Source organism: Anas platyrhynchos, chromosome 5 (assembly GCF_047663525.1).
Source record: "Anas platyrhynchos isolate ZD024472 breed Pekin duck chromosome 5, IASCAAS_PekinDuck_T2T, whole genome shotgun sequence".
Lineage (NCBI taxonomy): Eukaryota > Metazoa > Chordata > Aves > Anseriformes > Anatidae > Anas > Anas platyrhynchos.
Genome location: NC_092591.1, coordinates 28306015 through 28323051, shown reverse-complemented (window position 1 = coordinate 28323051; position 17037 = coordinate 28306015). Strand labels below are relative to the sequence as shown.

The window sequence follows — 17037 nt, the reverse complement described above, 5'->3', positions numbered from 1 at the left end:
AGGTTTTGGGGTCCAGCGCAGGGCGGGAGGGGTGGCATGTCCACCTGCGCCCTGTGCGCACCTGGAGTGAGACCCAAAAGCAGGGCTGGAGCTGCAAATCCTGCTGCTCCCTCTGCTCCCCCCCCCCCCCGGGAATTTCGGCTCTCTGGAGGGCAGGAGGGGCGCGCAGAGGGTGCCCCAGCACCTCGGGCAGGGGCTGGCGGCGCAGGCCCCCATCTCCTCCCCTCACCTGCGGGGGGAGGCGGAGGATGCGCGCAGCCCCCGGGCCCCCCCAGGCCGGGGGCCGGCCGGGGTGGGCTAAAGCCCCCTCCCGGGCGGGGAAAGCCTGCGGCTGGAACTTCCCGTCGCTCCCCGAGCTGGACTTCGCAGGGTTACGAAGAAGGGAGGGAGAAAGAGGGAGGGATCGCTCTGCAACATTATTGGCTGCGTGGCCGGGCTGGTGTTCGCTGGGGAAGTCAGAGCATGCCCATTGGGGGGGTATAAAAGGGGGGCAGCCGGAGCGCCTTGCCTGTCTCCTCGCTCGTGGGGCAGCCAGCCGGGAGCAGCGGGCAGCCAGGCAGCCGGCCCCTCCGCCCCGGCCAGGGGGACGCAGTCAGTAAACACCACCACAACAAAAAGTGAGAGCCACCCAAGGGGCAGCCAAAGCAGAAGGAGAGAAAGAGGAGGAGGAAAAAAAGGCAAAAAAAAAAAAAAGGGGGAACAAGGAGAAAAAATAACAAAAGAAAAAAAGGAAAAAGAAAAGGAAAAAAAAAAAAAAAAGAAAAGGAAAAAATAGAGAGGAGAAGGAAGGAAAGCGCTCGCTCGCTCTCTAGAATAACAAAATACCTAATCGTAACAAAATAACATCCTCCAGACAAATTCAAGCAGGGACTTGACATACCAAAAAGGCAAAGCGAGGAGAGCAAGCCAGGGCGCGGGGAAGGCGAGCCAAAGCCGCGATCGCTGCCAGGGCCGGACAGCAGCATGGCAAGCGCCGGGGCACACACGGATGAGCGCTGCCGGCAGCCTGCCTTCCTCCCCGGCCCGCCGCCGCCAGAAGTTGAGAGTAGCAGCGGCAGCGCCAAGGTAAGCGCCGCTCCGAGCCGTGCCGAGCCGTGCCACGCCGCGCCCAGCCGTGCCACGCCGCGCGATGCTTGTGCCGCGGGATGCTTGTGCCGCGCCGCGCCGAGCCGAGCCGAGCCGTGCCGGCTCCGCTGCTCGCCCTCCCCACGCGTGTCACTAGAGGGACCCCGAGAGCCGGCCCAGCCCGGGCTGCCCGCGGCCAACTTGCGGGCTGTGCGCTGCGGGGGGTGCGGTGCGGTGCGGGGACCCCCCGGGCACCCCCAAGGTACCCGCGCGCCTTGTGGCGATGGGCGTTTTTCCGCCCGTTGTTTTTTTTTTTTTTTTTTTTTTAATAATTATTTATTTTTTATTTGCTGTAAAAAATACGTTGTTATTATTTTTGCGTGGGTGGGGGGCGCGCAGCGCTGCCCGCATCCCCCTGCGAGGCTCCTGCGCGCCCCTTGCGCGGGGCGTGCGCGGAGAGGACGCGGAGAGGGCGGGGGGGGGGAGCGGCGTGGAGGGGGCGTGGGGCGGTCCCGGGTGGGCTGGGGGGGCCGGGGGCAGCACGGCGCGTGTGCGGGCAGCCGCGATCGTGCGTGGGCCGGGCTGGCCCCGGCGGCGGGGCCGGGGCTATGCGAGGTCACGGCGGCCCCTGGCTGCCCGGCGCGCTGCGCTCCGCGCCCGGGCTTTGGGAGCGGGGACCCGGCGGGGAGCAGCGTGGAGCTGCTGGGCTCTCATCCGAAAAAACACCGCGGCGTGTTGGGTCCCGGAGGGATAAAAATACAGAGAGGGAAAAACAAGAGAGCGAAGCCAAAATGGAGTGAGAGTTAATGGTTGGCACCGAGCCTTCGACTTTGTGTGATTTATTTTTTTTTTGCTTCCTTCCCAATTGCTTTTCCCTACAGTAATTGTTTTAAGAGAGCAACTTGGAAGGGTTTTAGCACTCTGTTGAGCAGTGGGGAATTGGGGCACATGAGGAAACTCAGACTTAGCGTAACTGTACCAGCAGATGTGGCTGCCTTGCCTCCAGCCAGCGGTGCTTCAGCAGTGCTTCTGGCACGCCGGGGCTCATGCCGGCACCGTGGGGCCACCCTGTGTGAAAATCAGGTTGGTGGGGGACATTTCAAGCAGACACCTTAGGAAAAGGTCTGCTTTAACCCTCAGGTCCAGGCTTCCTACGTGAAGCCTGCAGTTTTCTTCCAAATGCCAGGGTGTGCTTGGGAGGGCCCAGTTTTCTTTGTTTTTATTTATTGTCAGGTTGTGTGTGTGTGGCTTCTTTCACTTAGCAGGGTTCAGCGCATTGGGTTTATTCCTCCTCCTCCTGGCTTGATTTACAGTGGAGTTGAGGAGCCTGGGTCGTGGGTTCTGTAGGGGTGACTTTGTGCTAAGGACATCTGGAGGAATAAAACTGACTGACACTCCCGATTTGAGCTCCGCTGAACTGTTTTGGACCCAACTTGACAATTTTGGTGGGGGTGAGCGGGTCAGAGCTGTAAATCTTGCTCCACGTTGTCGACACCCAGACGAGTTCACTCAGCCTTTCAAAGGGGCTATCCCAGCTCCTGTGAAAATTCATTAAGGGATAAAAGATTTGACACCGCAGGTCCCCTCCCACCGCCGCATGAAACCGGAGAGCCAAAATGCGTCTGCGTGTGTGTCCCGGCGCTGCTCCTGACAGGTGATCCTTTTTGCAGCCTGCCTGCAGGGCTGCTGCTTTGACCAAGCAACCCAGAGGTGTCGGTGCGTGTCTCGCCATTGATTCCTATAGGCTTTGGAGCGAGCCCTACTTGCCTCACGGAGCAAAGCACTTCTGTATGTCTTTTCTTTTTTTAAATAAAGCAAACACAGCAGGTGAGGTCTTATTTTTAGAGGGACGGAGGAGCTGGTGCTCTTCCAGAATTGCATACAAGCACTGGAAGTGGCCCACCCTCTCCCGCTCGTGTCCTGGGACTGACCTCTCAGCTCCGTTTTCGGGCTGGCTTTGCTTTTCGAGGCTGCTGTGTCCGAGGAGGTGAAGAGATGCAAAAGGAGGGGGGTCAGGGGGCACCAGGGGAGGAAATCTCCACTGGGGCTGCAGCCTGGCATCGGCAGGGTTAACACGGCTCTGCCAAGACATAAAGCAAGCTGAATGTGTTGTGGGAATATCACTTGTCAGTAAACTCCAGTCACCACAATTTCTGATTTAACAGCTTAACTTGCTGTTAACTTTCCCTGCTACGCTCCAGGTTTCGGCCGTGGAGGCAGAAAGGCGAGAGGAACAATAAAGAAAGGAGTTAAGTGAGGCTACTAAATCGGACTTAAATCCCTTCCCTGGGTCCTGCCAGCTGTCTTTAGAAGAGTTAAGCAAGATTGCATTTCCTTTTTTTTTTTTTTTTTTTTTTTTCTGCCGTAAATCAACCATTTCTGGGCCGCCTACCAAAATTTGTGCAATACTCCCCGGTGGGGTGAGTAAATGGGACTGAATACCCCATTCACCTTTCTGAGCTTGGTTTTTCTGCAGCTCCGGGAGCCCTCGCTGCAGCGCCACGGGGTGCGGGATGGGAGGGAGGAAAGGTGACCCCCGGCACGGGGCTGCTGATGGGGACGAGCGGCGAAGACAAAAAAGCGAGGGCTAAAAATAGAAGCGACACTGCCAACCTCAGCCATATAAGTGTCATGCGAGCCAGGTGCCAAGAATAAGGAGGTTTATTTTTTTTTTTTTTTTATTGCTGTCAAGCCCGGTGATCAGAGCTGAGCAGCGAAACCCCTGGTCCCAGGTGGATTTTATCTGCCTCGATGGTCAAAAGTTTTGCAGTTTGAAGCCTGCTTCCTCCAAGATGAGGGTCCGATGTTGCATCCTTTCTCCTTTAGACAAAAGTGGAGGCTCTTCTGCAGCCAGGAGCCTCCAGGGATAAGGATTTAGGCAGGGAACGTGTGGCCGGGGTGGCAGGAGGATGCAGGGTGCCCCTGACAGAGGTAGGGCACGTGGTGGCTGCTCTCCATCGGGTACCACTGGGCACCCCTACCCCCCAACTCCTCCATCCAGGGCGGGATTTTGGCTGCCAAAGGCGCCTGCCAAGGGCTGTCTGTGCATCCCTCTCCACTCCCGGGAGGAATAACACAGCAATACGCTTCGTCTCGCAGTTGTTGGCAACGTCTGTGTGCTCCCCATGCACGTGGGTGCATGGATTTCGGGATGCAAGGGATGCCTTGGCTCCAGCCCCGGTGCTGGGATGTGGATGCTCTCTCTGGGAGCGGGTGCTGCTCGCTGCACGAGCACTGGGCATCTCCTGCAGCAGCAATACACCAATCTGCCTGCTTTTTCAGCAGGGTGATGGAGGCTGGGCTGCAAAAACGTAGATTTCCTCCCCACCCCCCCATCCCAGCACACAGCACTCATTTGGGCTGACAACTTTCTTGCCCTTTTAGACACTGCACTGCTCCACAAAGAGCGAGATTTGAAATTTATTTATTTTTTTTTTCTGTCCAAATCCAAATTTTGCAGACTGGGCCATCTGTCAATTCCCTCCTACGTTGTTCTGTTCATATTAAATTGTAATGAAGGCCAGACTGAAGGAGGAATTAGGTCAGACAGGAGGTTCAGTATCCGTTTTTTGGGAGATGTTGCCCAAGAGAGGCACCGTGGTTTGGTTGGCTCTGCGCAAGCCTGGATGCAAGGGATGCCTGAGCCTTCCTCTGAGATTTGGCAGCCGGGCCTTTTTAGCACATTGTGGCCTCTTGGCCTCCGAATCCCCAGCAGCTGGACAGAAATCGCCTCTCCAGCTGATCATGCAGCAAATCCTTAAAAAATCCTCCAGGCAGCTTTGCGCGGGAGGGTGGCTCCGCTCCACTGCAGGCCTGCCTTCGGGCTCGCTCCCATCACGCTGGTGCTGGTCCAAGGGGACTTTCTCCATTGGCGTGCCACCACCAGTGACCTGGCTGTCACTGGGCTGCGGAGAGGTGCTTGGGGTTCCCCGAGTGCATGGAGCATCCTTCATGTAGCAGCCCCATGGCAAGGGAGCACCTCCACCCACCCAGGGCAGTTTTCTGGTCCCACACATGCTGGTGTGGAGAAGGGAAAGACAAGGAGCCTTGCATCTGCACAGGAGATGATTTTCTAATTTTTCCTTGTTTTCTGCCCTGGTTCAAACTGCACCCTGAGATGTTTGACCTCTCCCAATGCATGCACCTGGGGGTGGCAGTCAGTATGACCAATTCAGGCCTGTTTTACAAGGATGAAACTCTGGTGGACATGGCATCTCTCCTAGTCCTTTAGGAAAACACTGTCACCACATCGTTCCTGTTACCGGTTGCATGAGGGAGGCTCTGAAGTACAAATGAAGGCTCTGAGGGCTTCAACGCATGATGCTGGGAAGGGATTAAGCCATGGTAACTGAAGCCGCATGCAGAGTGTTGGGTACCCGATGATTGAAATGGGAGGGAAGAACTTACAGGGTTGTGCTGGGTTTCTTCAGAGGGGTGTCAGCATTTGGACCATTCTCATCCTCATGGCTTTGGCCCACATGGCTCCAGGAGTGTTTCCCACTCAGTATTTTGGGCTTGGACACCTTAAAAGAGCTTGTACCGGGAGGCAGGCAAGGCTTGCACCTGCAGCTCGGCTTTTGCAGTAGCCAGTGCTTTGCAAAAGAGAAGTAGTGTTTGTTTGTTTTTGTTTTTTTGTTTCTTTCTTTCCCTGCAGACCATATCAGATCTTCCCAACACCAAATAGTGCATCTATAGCATGATGCTGCTGCGCCTCAAGCAGCACAGGTGATGCTGTGCTGATGATCCTTGCTGCTTGGAAGAGCTCACAACTTGTGAGCACAGCAGCTTTCCAGCACTACTGGTGCACCGTGTCTGTAGAAATTGGTGATAAGGGTGGCTTTGTTGCTGGCAGGACCATAGTGGGGCCCCTGGGGACCTGGGCTAATTTCCTAGCTGCGCTGCAGACTTCCCCTGTGACCTTGGGCGAGTCATTTAATCTATCCCGGGCTTCGGCTCCATCTCCGAGCATCCCACGGGGGTGAGGTAATATTCATTAACTGATATTATTCTCGAGTTGCTCAGATGCTATGGTGATGAAAGCTGGAGGTGAAACCCAGTGCCTCGGCTGAGTGTTAGCGGGGAGAGGGGCTGCTCTGCTGGAGATTTAGCACTCGCCCGTGGGGGCTGCTGTTTTGACACAATTCCCCCCTTCATTTTGAGCTGAGCTCTTGGCCACCACTGTTGCTTGTAGCCATGCAGCGATGCTCATTGCTGAGGGACGATACAGGGATGTTGCATCACTCAGTGGGGCAACAGCATCCCTGTGCTGATACCCCAGTGGTCCCCAGCCGCGTCTCCCTGGGGACCGCTGTGCTCCCAAGGGATGTCTCTCTGGTCCCAGCCTTGCTGGGCAAACACGGATTGTGCAATCAGCCCCCTGATTGCCTTAGCAGTGCCTTTTGGATGCCTGGGGCGAAGGCCACTACCCCCCGGCAGAAGCCAGCTTTCCTCAAAAGCGGGAGGAAAGTTCATTCGCTCCGCCTTTGGGAAAGCGCGCGTTTGGGTAGGGCACGGAAAGCTTTCATCGAAAGCGAAAACAAGCCACCTCCTGGCAATCACTTGAATGATTTTCCACATATAAGGGAAGAAAAATAAATAATTGGGGGGGTGGTGGTGGTGGTGGTGGAAGAAGGGGGGTCTCTGGCACCACGCTAACGCTGTGCCTCCATCCCCAGGTGCAGAGGATGTGTGCGGCCCGGCGGCTGCTGCTGCTGCTGCTGGCCTTCCTGGCCTACGCGTTGGATTCGGCCGCGGCGTACGGCACGGCGGAGACCCTCTGCGGCGGGGAGCTGGTGGACACACTGCAGTTCGTCTGCGGGGACAGGGGCTTCTACTTCAGTAAGTGCCACGTGCTCACGCGGGGTGCTCGGTCCCCACACCGCGCGGTGCCAGGACATCCACGCCAGGTGCAGAATGTGCTGGGGGAGGTGGGATGGGATGGAAAGGACGGGTTCTCCACCCTGCTGCTTTTCCTAATGGCATTGTGCATGGCGAGGAGAGGAGTGAGACAAGCGACAAGCTCAGGTGATGCTGAGCACTGTTTTAGGGGACTTGGTCCCATGGGGAAACGGGGTGCTGAAGTCAGATATTGCTGGGGAGCAGCGATACGTTGTTGGTTCGCTGTTGATGTGTGCAAGTCACCAAAGTAATGAAGGTTTCTGCTGAGCTTGGGCTCTGGGTTCTTTTAAAACCCAAGCAGGCTGTATTCACAGCTTCTGGTTGCTCCCTGAATACTCCTGGTGGCCTCCTGGCTACCCACCAATGACAGTGATGGCGCACCCTTTTCCAGCACAGCTAGTGCCAAAAAAAGTGGTGTTGATGTCATCTGCAGAGTGCAGGGACTTTGAGGACAGTTGCCTGGAGCACGCTTTCCCTCGTGGTGTTTTGGGGGTCTGGACCATTCACATGGGCAGCACAAGAGCTCAGCTGGTGAGCGGGGAGGAGGAGGAGTAAGGCAGTAGCGATGGATGCTCAGTGGTACGTGAGCAGGGGAGGGTGCCGTCAGCGTGACGATGGCATTATAGCGGCCCTGAGAGTGAAGACCCCATGTCCTGCAGCCTGCTGGGGACTGAACCCTGTAACAAACTACAGGAGAGATGTGAAGGCAAGCAGCAGCGAAAGGATGCACGTAGCAGCTACACAGGGCACCGTGTGCTTGGCAGTCTTTGCCTCTGCTCTGGTTGGGGGAAAATGAATTAAAGCGATGTGCAAGATCACTCTTGAGTAATGTGGCGAGTTGTTTTTTGGAACAGTGGTGCTGAGAGCTACCCTCCCTCTCCTCCCAGTCTGGCTTTTGCAGGGAAAGGGGTACTGCATGGTCAGGAGAAGATCCTGGGTGCTAGTGCCCAACCAGGCTGGGCTGAGCCTGGCTGAGGTACACCCCATCCAGAGGCTGGGCAGGGGGCTGCCAGGTCCAGCTGCCACCAGAGCTCAGCCCGTGTGATGTCCCAAGGGTGGTGGCACTGCAGGTGGCTTTGCCACTAGCCAGTTCCCCTAGGAGATGGTTTTGGGCAGGTGGTGATGCTTTTTGGGACGCTGTTCCTTTCTCTCTGAGTTCAGCTGAGGGGTCTGCACCATAACTGCCCTTCCTCTCATCTCACCCTCCACATTTTCTCAAACCCCTGAGCCCACAACAGAGCTCAGCTGGGGCAAAGGACATGGGCTTCTCCCTCCCATCTGTGGCAAGTTCCTCTCCTGCTCTCACACCTCTTCCTCTCCCTCCCTATATAGAGGAGCATCCGTCTCCCTCCCCGTGTTTCTCTTCCCTCCTCCCCCTCTCTGGGGATGAAATGGAATGGGGCTTTTGTTTTACAGACAAATTGACCTCCTTTCACCTCGAATAACCCGGCCTCCCAGTCCAAATAAAAACACTTTTGAAGGCAGACAAGTAGCTTCGTGCCAAATGGCCAGTCTGGTGCTTGCAAGAGGATTCTCACTCTTTTTATTTTTATTTTTTTACCTATCCCCTCCCTTCTGGTTGAATATTTCTGGAGAGCTCAGGTGCTGAGGGATGAAGGGAACCCCACCAGTCCCATATTTTAACCTCTGCAGCCTCTGGCCAGTCAGCACTGAACACACATTTGGGTACCAGCTCTACTTGACGAGGGCATGGGCATTCCCAGTGCACTTCTTTCTTCCCTCTAACTCTATCAGTTGATCCCGCATAAAGAGCAATTCTTCTGCCTACATTAGTCTTCATTCCTAGATCCTCATGACTTACACTGTTGCCCCTGTGTAGGCTCTATAGGGCATGCTTATGTTGCATGATCGTGGTTTATGTCCTGAAACTGGCTCTGGGATTGTCCTGAGCACTTCTCAGCCTGCTGTTGGTGTCAGAAGTACAGCCTGATGAGCAACCTGTGCTAACAGCATGGTTCATACGGGAGGTAGATGGCTTTGATGGCCTCATCCCACAGATATGGGTGACCCCACATGCTGGAAAGGGCTTGCCTCAAACAGCCACCTGGTAGTCTTGGGAAAAATAAGAAGGAAATGGCATGAAAATCCACCAGTTTTTCTGCTGCGGTGGTGATTTTAGCTAAGGTGTGCCTTCCCTGCTCTGAGCTGCAGCAGTCTGCATCCAGCTCCAGCACATCAGCGGTGTTTCACACCCCTGGTGTCCCATGGTGGGGACATAGGCAGCCTGGACCGAGGAGGGTGCACCCCAAGGACCATGATGTCCACATGTCCATTGGCATGGAGAGGTGCCCCTGGAGGTACCGTGATGGCAGATGCTTGGGACTGAGGATGTTGAAGCTGCCTCCCAAATCCCCTAACTCGGGTACTTCATTGTCTTTATTTGGCATCCCACTACCAGGCTTTTACCATTTCCACTCCTTTTTTTTTTTTTTTTTTTTGAGGGATGTAGCAAAAATCTGGAGATACATTGCTTTACCTGATGTGCTTGTGAAAGGGACAACACTTTGCATGGCACACCCTTGGGGACGAGTGCCACTGGTCCCATGGCAAGCACTTGGCATATTCCTGGTGCACCTGAGACCTGCGGCAGTGACGCCACCAAGAGCTGGGGCTGCAAAGGAGCAGCTCCAATGGAGGATGGAGCCTGCAGCTGCAGCCACTGCCTTGCTCTCCTCTTTCTTCTGCGATCCCCTTCCATGATTGAAGGCTTTTGGGGCCAGCACGCAGGTGTCGGCAAGGTGATGCCATCCCACAGCATGGCCTCAAGGAGGGAAAAAAAAAATATAAAAAAAGAGAGGAAAAAAAGAAAAAGGTCAAGAGGAAGCCCCGGTGGCGAATTTGCTGTCATGCACCGCCGGCGGGGAGGGGAGAAGGGGCTGCGGGGGGAGAAGCGTCTGACTTCTCTGTAAACAACAGCTCCTGTTTCCTCCTTTCCAACAGCTGATAAGAATTTAGCTCTTTGCGGCCGCTTGTGCTGACGGGGCACATTCTTGTGCGCCGCTGCTCCTGCGAATAATACTAGGAAAAAGCAGGGGGGAAAGCGCGGTGCCGGGGCTGGGGGAGGGCCAGGCTGGGGGCACTGGGACGGGGCCGGAGCTGCACAAAGGCCCCCTTGTTGCTCCCGACATTCCTGCGTCAGGGGCGCGGGGACTGTTTGCACCCAAAGTCCCCTTCCACTCGGCTTGCCGCCTGATGGACCGGAGAAGAGGGGAGCCGAGGGTGGGGAGGCGCCTCGGTACAGTGATGCCGGGGAAGGGACCCTCCTGTCCCCACCCCGAGTGCCATCACCTCTGAGCTGCAGGTACGCGGCTACTGCCCCCACGCTGTCCTGGGAATGCCATCAGGATGCTTGGCAATCCCTGTCGGGATGCCCGGCAATTGCTGTCGGGATAGCACAATGCCACCCGGCACCAGCCCGCAGAGGCTTTTGGTGGAGCACGGGTTGGGGAAAAAGGGAGAATGGCCATTTTTCGAGTCCCCTGAGAAGGCTGGGAGGTAGCATGTTTCCTTGGGAGAAGGTGGCAATTGTCGAAATGGGAAGTGGAAGCGGAGTGTGGGAGGAGAAGTGCTTCACCTCCTGCTTTGCTATGTACCTGGCTTTGGTGGTGACGTTAAAGTGAGATGCCACCGATGGGTGAACGCCAGGAAAATCAACCTTTAGTCCATGCGTAAATCATGGTTCGGAACAAACCCCTTTTCCTAATCCAGGTCAGCGGCCATATCACTGTTAACTAGAAATTTCCTGGCATCTTTTCCCCTGGTTGTTATCTCCAGGTGCTTTCTGGGGCTAAATCCCAGCTTGTTGTTTGCCAGCTTTTGTTGTTCTTGTTGTTTTCCCTGCAGCAGCACTCCCCTAGAGGATGGGGATGGCATTTGGTGCTGTGGGCATGGACAATTATGTAATGGGAGATCTGCCCCCCCAAGCCCCTCGCCGCAATGCTGGCGGCAAGCAAGGGAAACAGCATGTAGGGACTTTATGCAACACACAAAGGGCAGTGCTTGAGGGCTGGGGATGTGTCCATAAGGTGGGCAAAGCAAGGGGCATGGATAGCCGAGGGCTGTCTCTCCCAAAAAGTACCCTTTATGGTGGGGTGGTTGCATGGGTTTAGATGCTTTGGTCCATATGTATATGTGCTTAAATATATATTTTATATATATATTGTGTATACATACAAAGAATATATGCATGTGGCCCTCTTCTCCATTGGGCATCACCACCTGGATTGCCTGCACCGAGGTCACTTATACGGCAGCAGGCAACCAACTCATCCACCTGCCTATACAAGGAGGGCCCAATCCAGCATACTTGTGGCCACAAGCATTTTAAAGACAGAAAAACAAACCCGTGGCAGTGCTCCCTTCACTGAGCCTTGGCTGAGACTGAGCTATCCTTCTCACCTTCCCATATAGCTGGCTAAGGGTCATCTCTGAATTTTTCCCAGAGAAAAAGAAAAAAAAAATAAATAGGAGGGGGGTGATGCAAGGGGGAAGAATGTGGAAAATGAAGCGTTTGAGCTGCCTCCCGAAGGCGGGCTGCATGTTATGAGTCAGCTGTCCCATCGCGGTGCACCCGATGCCGTGCTTGCTCTCATGACCTCAGAGCGGGGTGGTGATGCTCCAGCGTTGAGCAAAGGGCTCACTGCAAACGGGGCGAGTTTGACAGCTAGCAGGTGCTGTGCTGCCAGGGGCTTTGCTATTGCAGGGTGTGTGTTGAGGTTGGGTCACGGCATTTTGCATGCCAGCGTTGTGCATGCAGCACTGCACTGCACATCCGTGCCTGCATTGTGTATTTGGGGTTGCTTTGCATGTGCGGGGCTGCATTGGATATGCACAGCTGCATTGCAACGTGGAGGGCTGCATTGCACATGCAGAAAGCTGCTGGGCTTTGCATGTTGTCCTGGGGCACTTTGGGTGGGCACGCAGGTGCGGTACCCCTTGGGGAAATTAGCCAGGGCCGTAAGATCTAAACAGGACAAATATTTGAGCTCCTGCTTCATCTGGATCGTGTGGGGGGGACCATGGGTCATGCATGGGGCCAAAGCAGCATCTCCCCAGCTGGATCCCATCTGCAAACCTCACCAGTACTGCTCTGCCTCTGTGTGGGCTGTGCTCCCCTCTACCTGAGCCCCTCACCTCGGCACTCTGTACATGAAAACACAGAGAAAACCCTCTAGTTTGGGGCCACTATACATTTAGGAAGTTGCAATTCCTGAGCAAATTAGTTTTGTGTCTGAAATCCAGATTTGCCTCTCTCTTCTATTTCAAGAGGGGGAGGCAGAAAGCAAAAACGGTGTGAGCCTTCTCCCTGGAGTGGTTTGGCTGTAATTAAACACCGGAGTGAGATGCTCTCAGTTGTTGCCGTGCTGGACACTGGCGTTCGCATCCTTCTGCAGGGAGAAACGGGAGAGGAACCGTTATTAAAAGATTAAGTTTAATAGCTATTCTTGGCGTGCCGTTGTGAGCCTGTATTCTTTCTGCAGCTGTCTCCGAGCTGTCCCATCTGGTAAAATTTAGCCGTGTTGGTTTGCTTCACCTGCCCGAGCGTCAACACGGCAGAGGGAGGCTGGCAGCCACAGCGCCGCGCTGCTTCTTTCTAATAAAATGAGCTTGCCAGGATCAACATCGCAGACGTTCATGGTAATCGGTGTGGCGTCTGCATCCGGACTGCCGTCCGCGCCGAGCTCGCTAAGGAGCAATAGGAAGGGAATAAATTACAGCAATAGAAAGTGCCCTTAATTAGCATCGTGTGCACACGGGGAGCCCTGTCGGCATTGAGAGCATTTGTCTGGGGAAGGTTTCATATGAAACTCAGGCATTTTGTAGGCACGCGTTGAAGGGAGATGAGTGTTTTAGGGGAAATGCTGCTGGTTTGGAAGCATGTGTGCAGCAACTGGGGGGTGATGAAGCTGGTGGATGTGCTGGTGGGGGTCACCAGTCTGGTCACAGCTGGAGGGATGCCTCCAAGGCGGAGGCTAGCGGGTGACAACGTCTGGTCTGTATTGACGGCTAACGCCGAGGCCTCTGCCCTTGCAGGTAGGCCAGTGGGACGAAATAACAGGAGGATCAACCGCGGCATCGTGGAGGAGTGCTGCTTTCGGAGCTGCGACCTGGCTCTGCTGGAAACCTACTGCGCCAAGTCCGTCAAGTCTGAGCGCGACCTCTCCGCCACCTCCCTTGTGGGCCTCCCGGCACTCAACAAGGTAGGGACGGCCCCGGGTTTGGCAGCTCTCTAAAACAAGAAGGAGAGGAAAAGATAGGAAGGCCTTGGAGGGGAGAGGACAATTGCTGGCTCTAAGATCCACTGCTTCTGCAGCCAAGGAAGCGTGCAGAGCCTTGAAGAGTTTGTGGCCATGGGGGAGTCAAATAAGTTACAGAAAACAAACTTTTAATCACAGGTTGAGTTGTGTTGGAAGGGAACCCTAGGAGCATATAGTCCATCCCCCCAGCCATGGGCAGGGACATCTTTCACTAGATCACACTGCCCAAATGCCCATGCAACCCAACTTTGAACACCTCCAGGGATGGGGCATCCACTGCTTCTCTGGGCAACCTGTGCCAGTGCCTCACCACCCTTGTTGTGAAGAAATTCTTCCTTATATCCAATCTTTTCTGGTCTGAAACAATTGCCCCTTCTGTCCCCACAGGCCCTGCTAAAATCTTTCTCTAGATTCAATATCTATTGACAGGCTGCAGCAAAGAGCCCCTAGAGCCCTCTCCAGGCTGAACAGCCCCAATGCTCTCAGTCTTTCCTCACAGGAGAGGTTCTCCAGCCCCTGATCATTCTCACGGCCCTCCTCCAGACCTACTCTAGCAGGCCCTAGTCCTTCTTGTGCTGTGAGCCCCAGAAAACGAGTAATGTGAGGTGGGGCAGACAGAGCTCATGGACAGGGTCGGCCATGTTCCTCACACTGACGCTGACGTTGCTCTTCCCCTCTCCAGGAGAGCTTCCAGAAGCCCTCACACGCCAAGTACTCCAAGTACGACGTGTGGCAGAAGAAGAGCTCCCAGCGGCTGCAGCGGGAGGTGCCCGGCATCCTGCGCGCCCGCCGGTACCGGTGGCAGGCCGAGGGGCTGCAAGCGGCTGAAGAAGCCAGGGCGCTGCATCGCCCCCTCATCTCCTTGCCCAGCCAGCGGCCCCCAGCGCCGCGAGCATCCCCCGAAGCCACCGGCCCCCAGGAATGAACCATGACTGGCCGGCTCCATTTGTGATCTCCCGGGGAGAGACTGGCGAGACCCGGCCCCCCCCGAGCCCCTCCGTCCCCGAGCCGAGGAGCGGGGCGGCGGGGCGCCATCACGCCGCTCCGGCCCCAACCAAACAACTGACACAAGCAAGGAGGGGATGGTGGCGGCGGCGGTGGCCGCGCGCGGCGTCCTCCTTTTGGGGTGGGGGGGAGGGTTGTTTCGTTTCCCAGGCCTGTCTCGTTTCCCCCGCGCACCCAGTATTTTTCAAGCCTTGTACTTGCAAAGGGACAGTTGGGCACTTGAACTTTTTTTGCTGCCGGGCACTGCGTGACATCCCCGGTGCCAACACCAGAAGACAAAAGAAAGAGCAAGAGGGAAAAAGGATATGAAGTTAACTTTTTTTTTATTTTTTATTTTTTCTCAAGAAGAGGAGTCCATTCCGTGTCTTTCTTGACAATAAAGTGAAAAACAAAAACAAATGGGGAGAAATGTTGAGGGATATAACTTTTTTGCCTCATTCCCACCCCACTTTTTTTTTCCTTTTATTTTGATTTTGTTGGTAACTTTTTGTAATTTTTATAACTTTCTTTTGCACCTTTAAAAAGAAAACGTAACTGAGACGAAGTTCCGAGGAGACCCATCTGCATTTTTTGTGTGTGTGCTTAATTACAAGATTCCAAATCGACTTGCACCTTTTTGAAATCATCGCTGACGGGAGAAAGAGAGGAAGAGGAGAGAGAGAGAGAGAGAGAGAAAGAGAGAGAAGAAAAAGGAAAGGGGAGAAAAAAAAAAGAAAAAAGTGAGCTGATGCTCACTTTAAATGGAGGAGGCGTCTGCATTGCACATTTGCCACGGATTTAGTTGATTTATATATATAATATATTATATAACTTTTTTGGCAAAAAAGCACTATTTTTATGGGACATTTTGTGTAGTATCTGAAGAGGGATTGTAATGTTTAAAATGTGTTATGGTGCTAAAGTAAGTTGGAAGGGAAAAAACCCAGAAATAGCAAGGGAGGGTGGGGAGGGAAGGACAAGATAGCGAATACTGAACTTGAAATTTTAGCTTTTCGTTTTAGGAAAAGTGTGATAAATGTGTTTCTTTTCTCTTCTGAAATATAGCTTGGTCATGACCATATGAGCTAGTTGGCTGTCACTCATGTACACAGATGCACGCACACACAGAAATACATCTACACGCATCCTTTATTTTTTTTTTTGTAGAAAACAAAACAAAACACAACACAACGATTTAGTCTAAAAGGGAACTGTTCTAGAGACTAACTGCTTTGAATGGCGAAGGTATTGCCAGGTTACAACTCCAGGCCCTGCTTCCGTGCGGAGCTCGGCTCCTCCATCCTCCTGACCCTGGTGGCTCGCTCGCGCGAGCCGAGGCCCTGCCAAAGCACCAGCCCCACCATCTCCTTTTCCTCCTCTTGCCCTTCGTGTCCTTCTTGCAGAACCCCCCTGCCCTCCTCCCCTTGCCCCAACGAGCTGGGGCCATGGAGGATGGCAGCCGGGACTGACGGGGACCACCCCAGTGCAGGGCAGGCGTCCCCCCCGGTGCGGTGACCTCCACCTGCCGGGTGGCTGGGATGGGTTGACGGGAGGGAGGAGAGGCAACTCTCTGGCTTTGAGGCTCAGGATTCGATGAGCAGATGGGTTGGAGAGGTGGGCAGAGGGCTGTAAAATAGGTTGGTTTTTAAAATAATATATATTATCTGTCTAGGAACCGTAAAGAGGGGGGAAACAATTACATCTCCCTGTGATATACTCTCACTTGCTAATAAAATGGGGACACTCTGTTAACCAGTTCTGTACTTGCTTTGTCTTATATATCCATACATTTAAAACATAAAAAAAAAGACTACTTGAATTGTATTCTATCTCGTGGTTTTGAGGGGAGGGCTAGGGGGAGTCTCGAGAGGGGGAGGATTTTAATGTATAATCCTTTTGTTTGTTATTACCTTGCAATGTTGAGCCATGAAGCCTTTGTTTAAAAAAATGGCACTGCAATACACGACAAAGAAAATCCTTTATTTATTTTATTAAATATATATGGAAAAGAATGAAAATTGGTCCAAATTAAAGGGGGGGGGAGGGGGGAGGGAAAGGGAAGTGGGTGGGATGGGGAAGGCAGAATAAAAACAGAGCAATTGCAAATAATTGATTTTTTTTTTCCTTTTCATGTGTCTTTTTTTAAAAGAAACCTAGTTTTTATTTTTTAAAAAGAGAAGTAAAAGCTTTCCTGGATGCTTTGTACCAAAAAAAGAAAAAAGAAAAAAAAAAAAAAAGAAAATCTGTTAAGCAAATAAATATCCATCCAGAATACGGAGCCTGACTTTTTCCTTTATTTTGGTTTATTTTTGCTCTTGGGGTTGGAGTTGGGTGTGGAGAAGGCCACACCAAGCGACAAGGGACCTTCATCACAAGACGTTTCTAGATTCAGATTTCCTGTTTTCTCCGCTTTCTCAAGGCAAATATCACCTCTCAATTTTTAGCTGTCCTGCTCAGCTGCTTTTCATCACTTAAAACCATCACGCACCAGTGCAAACAGGAGGTAAAATGCCATGATATCCACCTTGGTAGTAATTCCCACTGATGTAGAGTTATGTCTGGGCAAAGCAGTGCCAAGGCATCCTTCAAATCCTCAAATTCAGCCAGATGTCATGCCGTCTGTGCAGTCCCACAGACACAGCCAAAATCCCAGTCCTGTTGTGGGACCTGGCTGGATCCAAACTCCCCCACCCCCCCCCCACCCCACAGACAATTTGGGCTGGAAAAGCTTTACCACCTTGAAAACAGAGTCAAAGATTCAGGCACTTGAAAATGAGTATATTAAACCAGTAAGCCAAACAGCAGTTTTTTT

At 53.6% G+C, this 17037-nt stretch overlaps 1 protein-coding gene across 1 annotated transcript; it reads left to right on the top strand.

The window, feature by feature from the left end:
• The first annotated feature begins 504 nt into the window (after positions 1 to 504).
• IGF2 (insulin like growth factor 2) lies at positions 505 to 15977 on the top strand. Its single transcript, XM_027457601.3, has 4 exons — positions 505 to 1065; positions 6741 to 6903; positions 13018 to 13184; positions 13924 to 15977. The coding sequence occupies exons 1-4, from the start codon at positions 964 to 966 to the stop codon at positions 14164 to 14166; spliced, it is 675 nt and encodes a 224-aa protein (XP_027313402.1). The 5' UTR covers positions 505 to 963; the 3' UTR covers positions 14167 to 15977.
• Positions 15978 to 17037: the final 1060 nt, after the last annotated feature.

Coding starts and splice junctions, on each gene's coding strand:
- IGF2 (XM_027457601.3), top strand. CDS start 964: ATGGCAAGCGCCGGGGCACACACGGATGAGCGCTGCCGGCAGCCTGCC. Junction 1,066..6,740: donor GTAGCAGCGGCAGCGCCAAG/GTAAGCGCCGCT, acceptor CTCCATCCCCAG/GTGCAGAGGATGTGTGCGGC. Junction 6,904..13,017: donor GGACAGGGGCTTCTACTTCA/GTAAGTGCCACG, acceptor CTGCCCTTGCAG/GTAGGCCAGTGGGACGAAAT.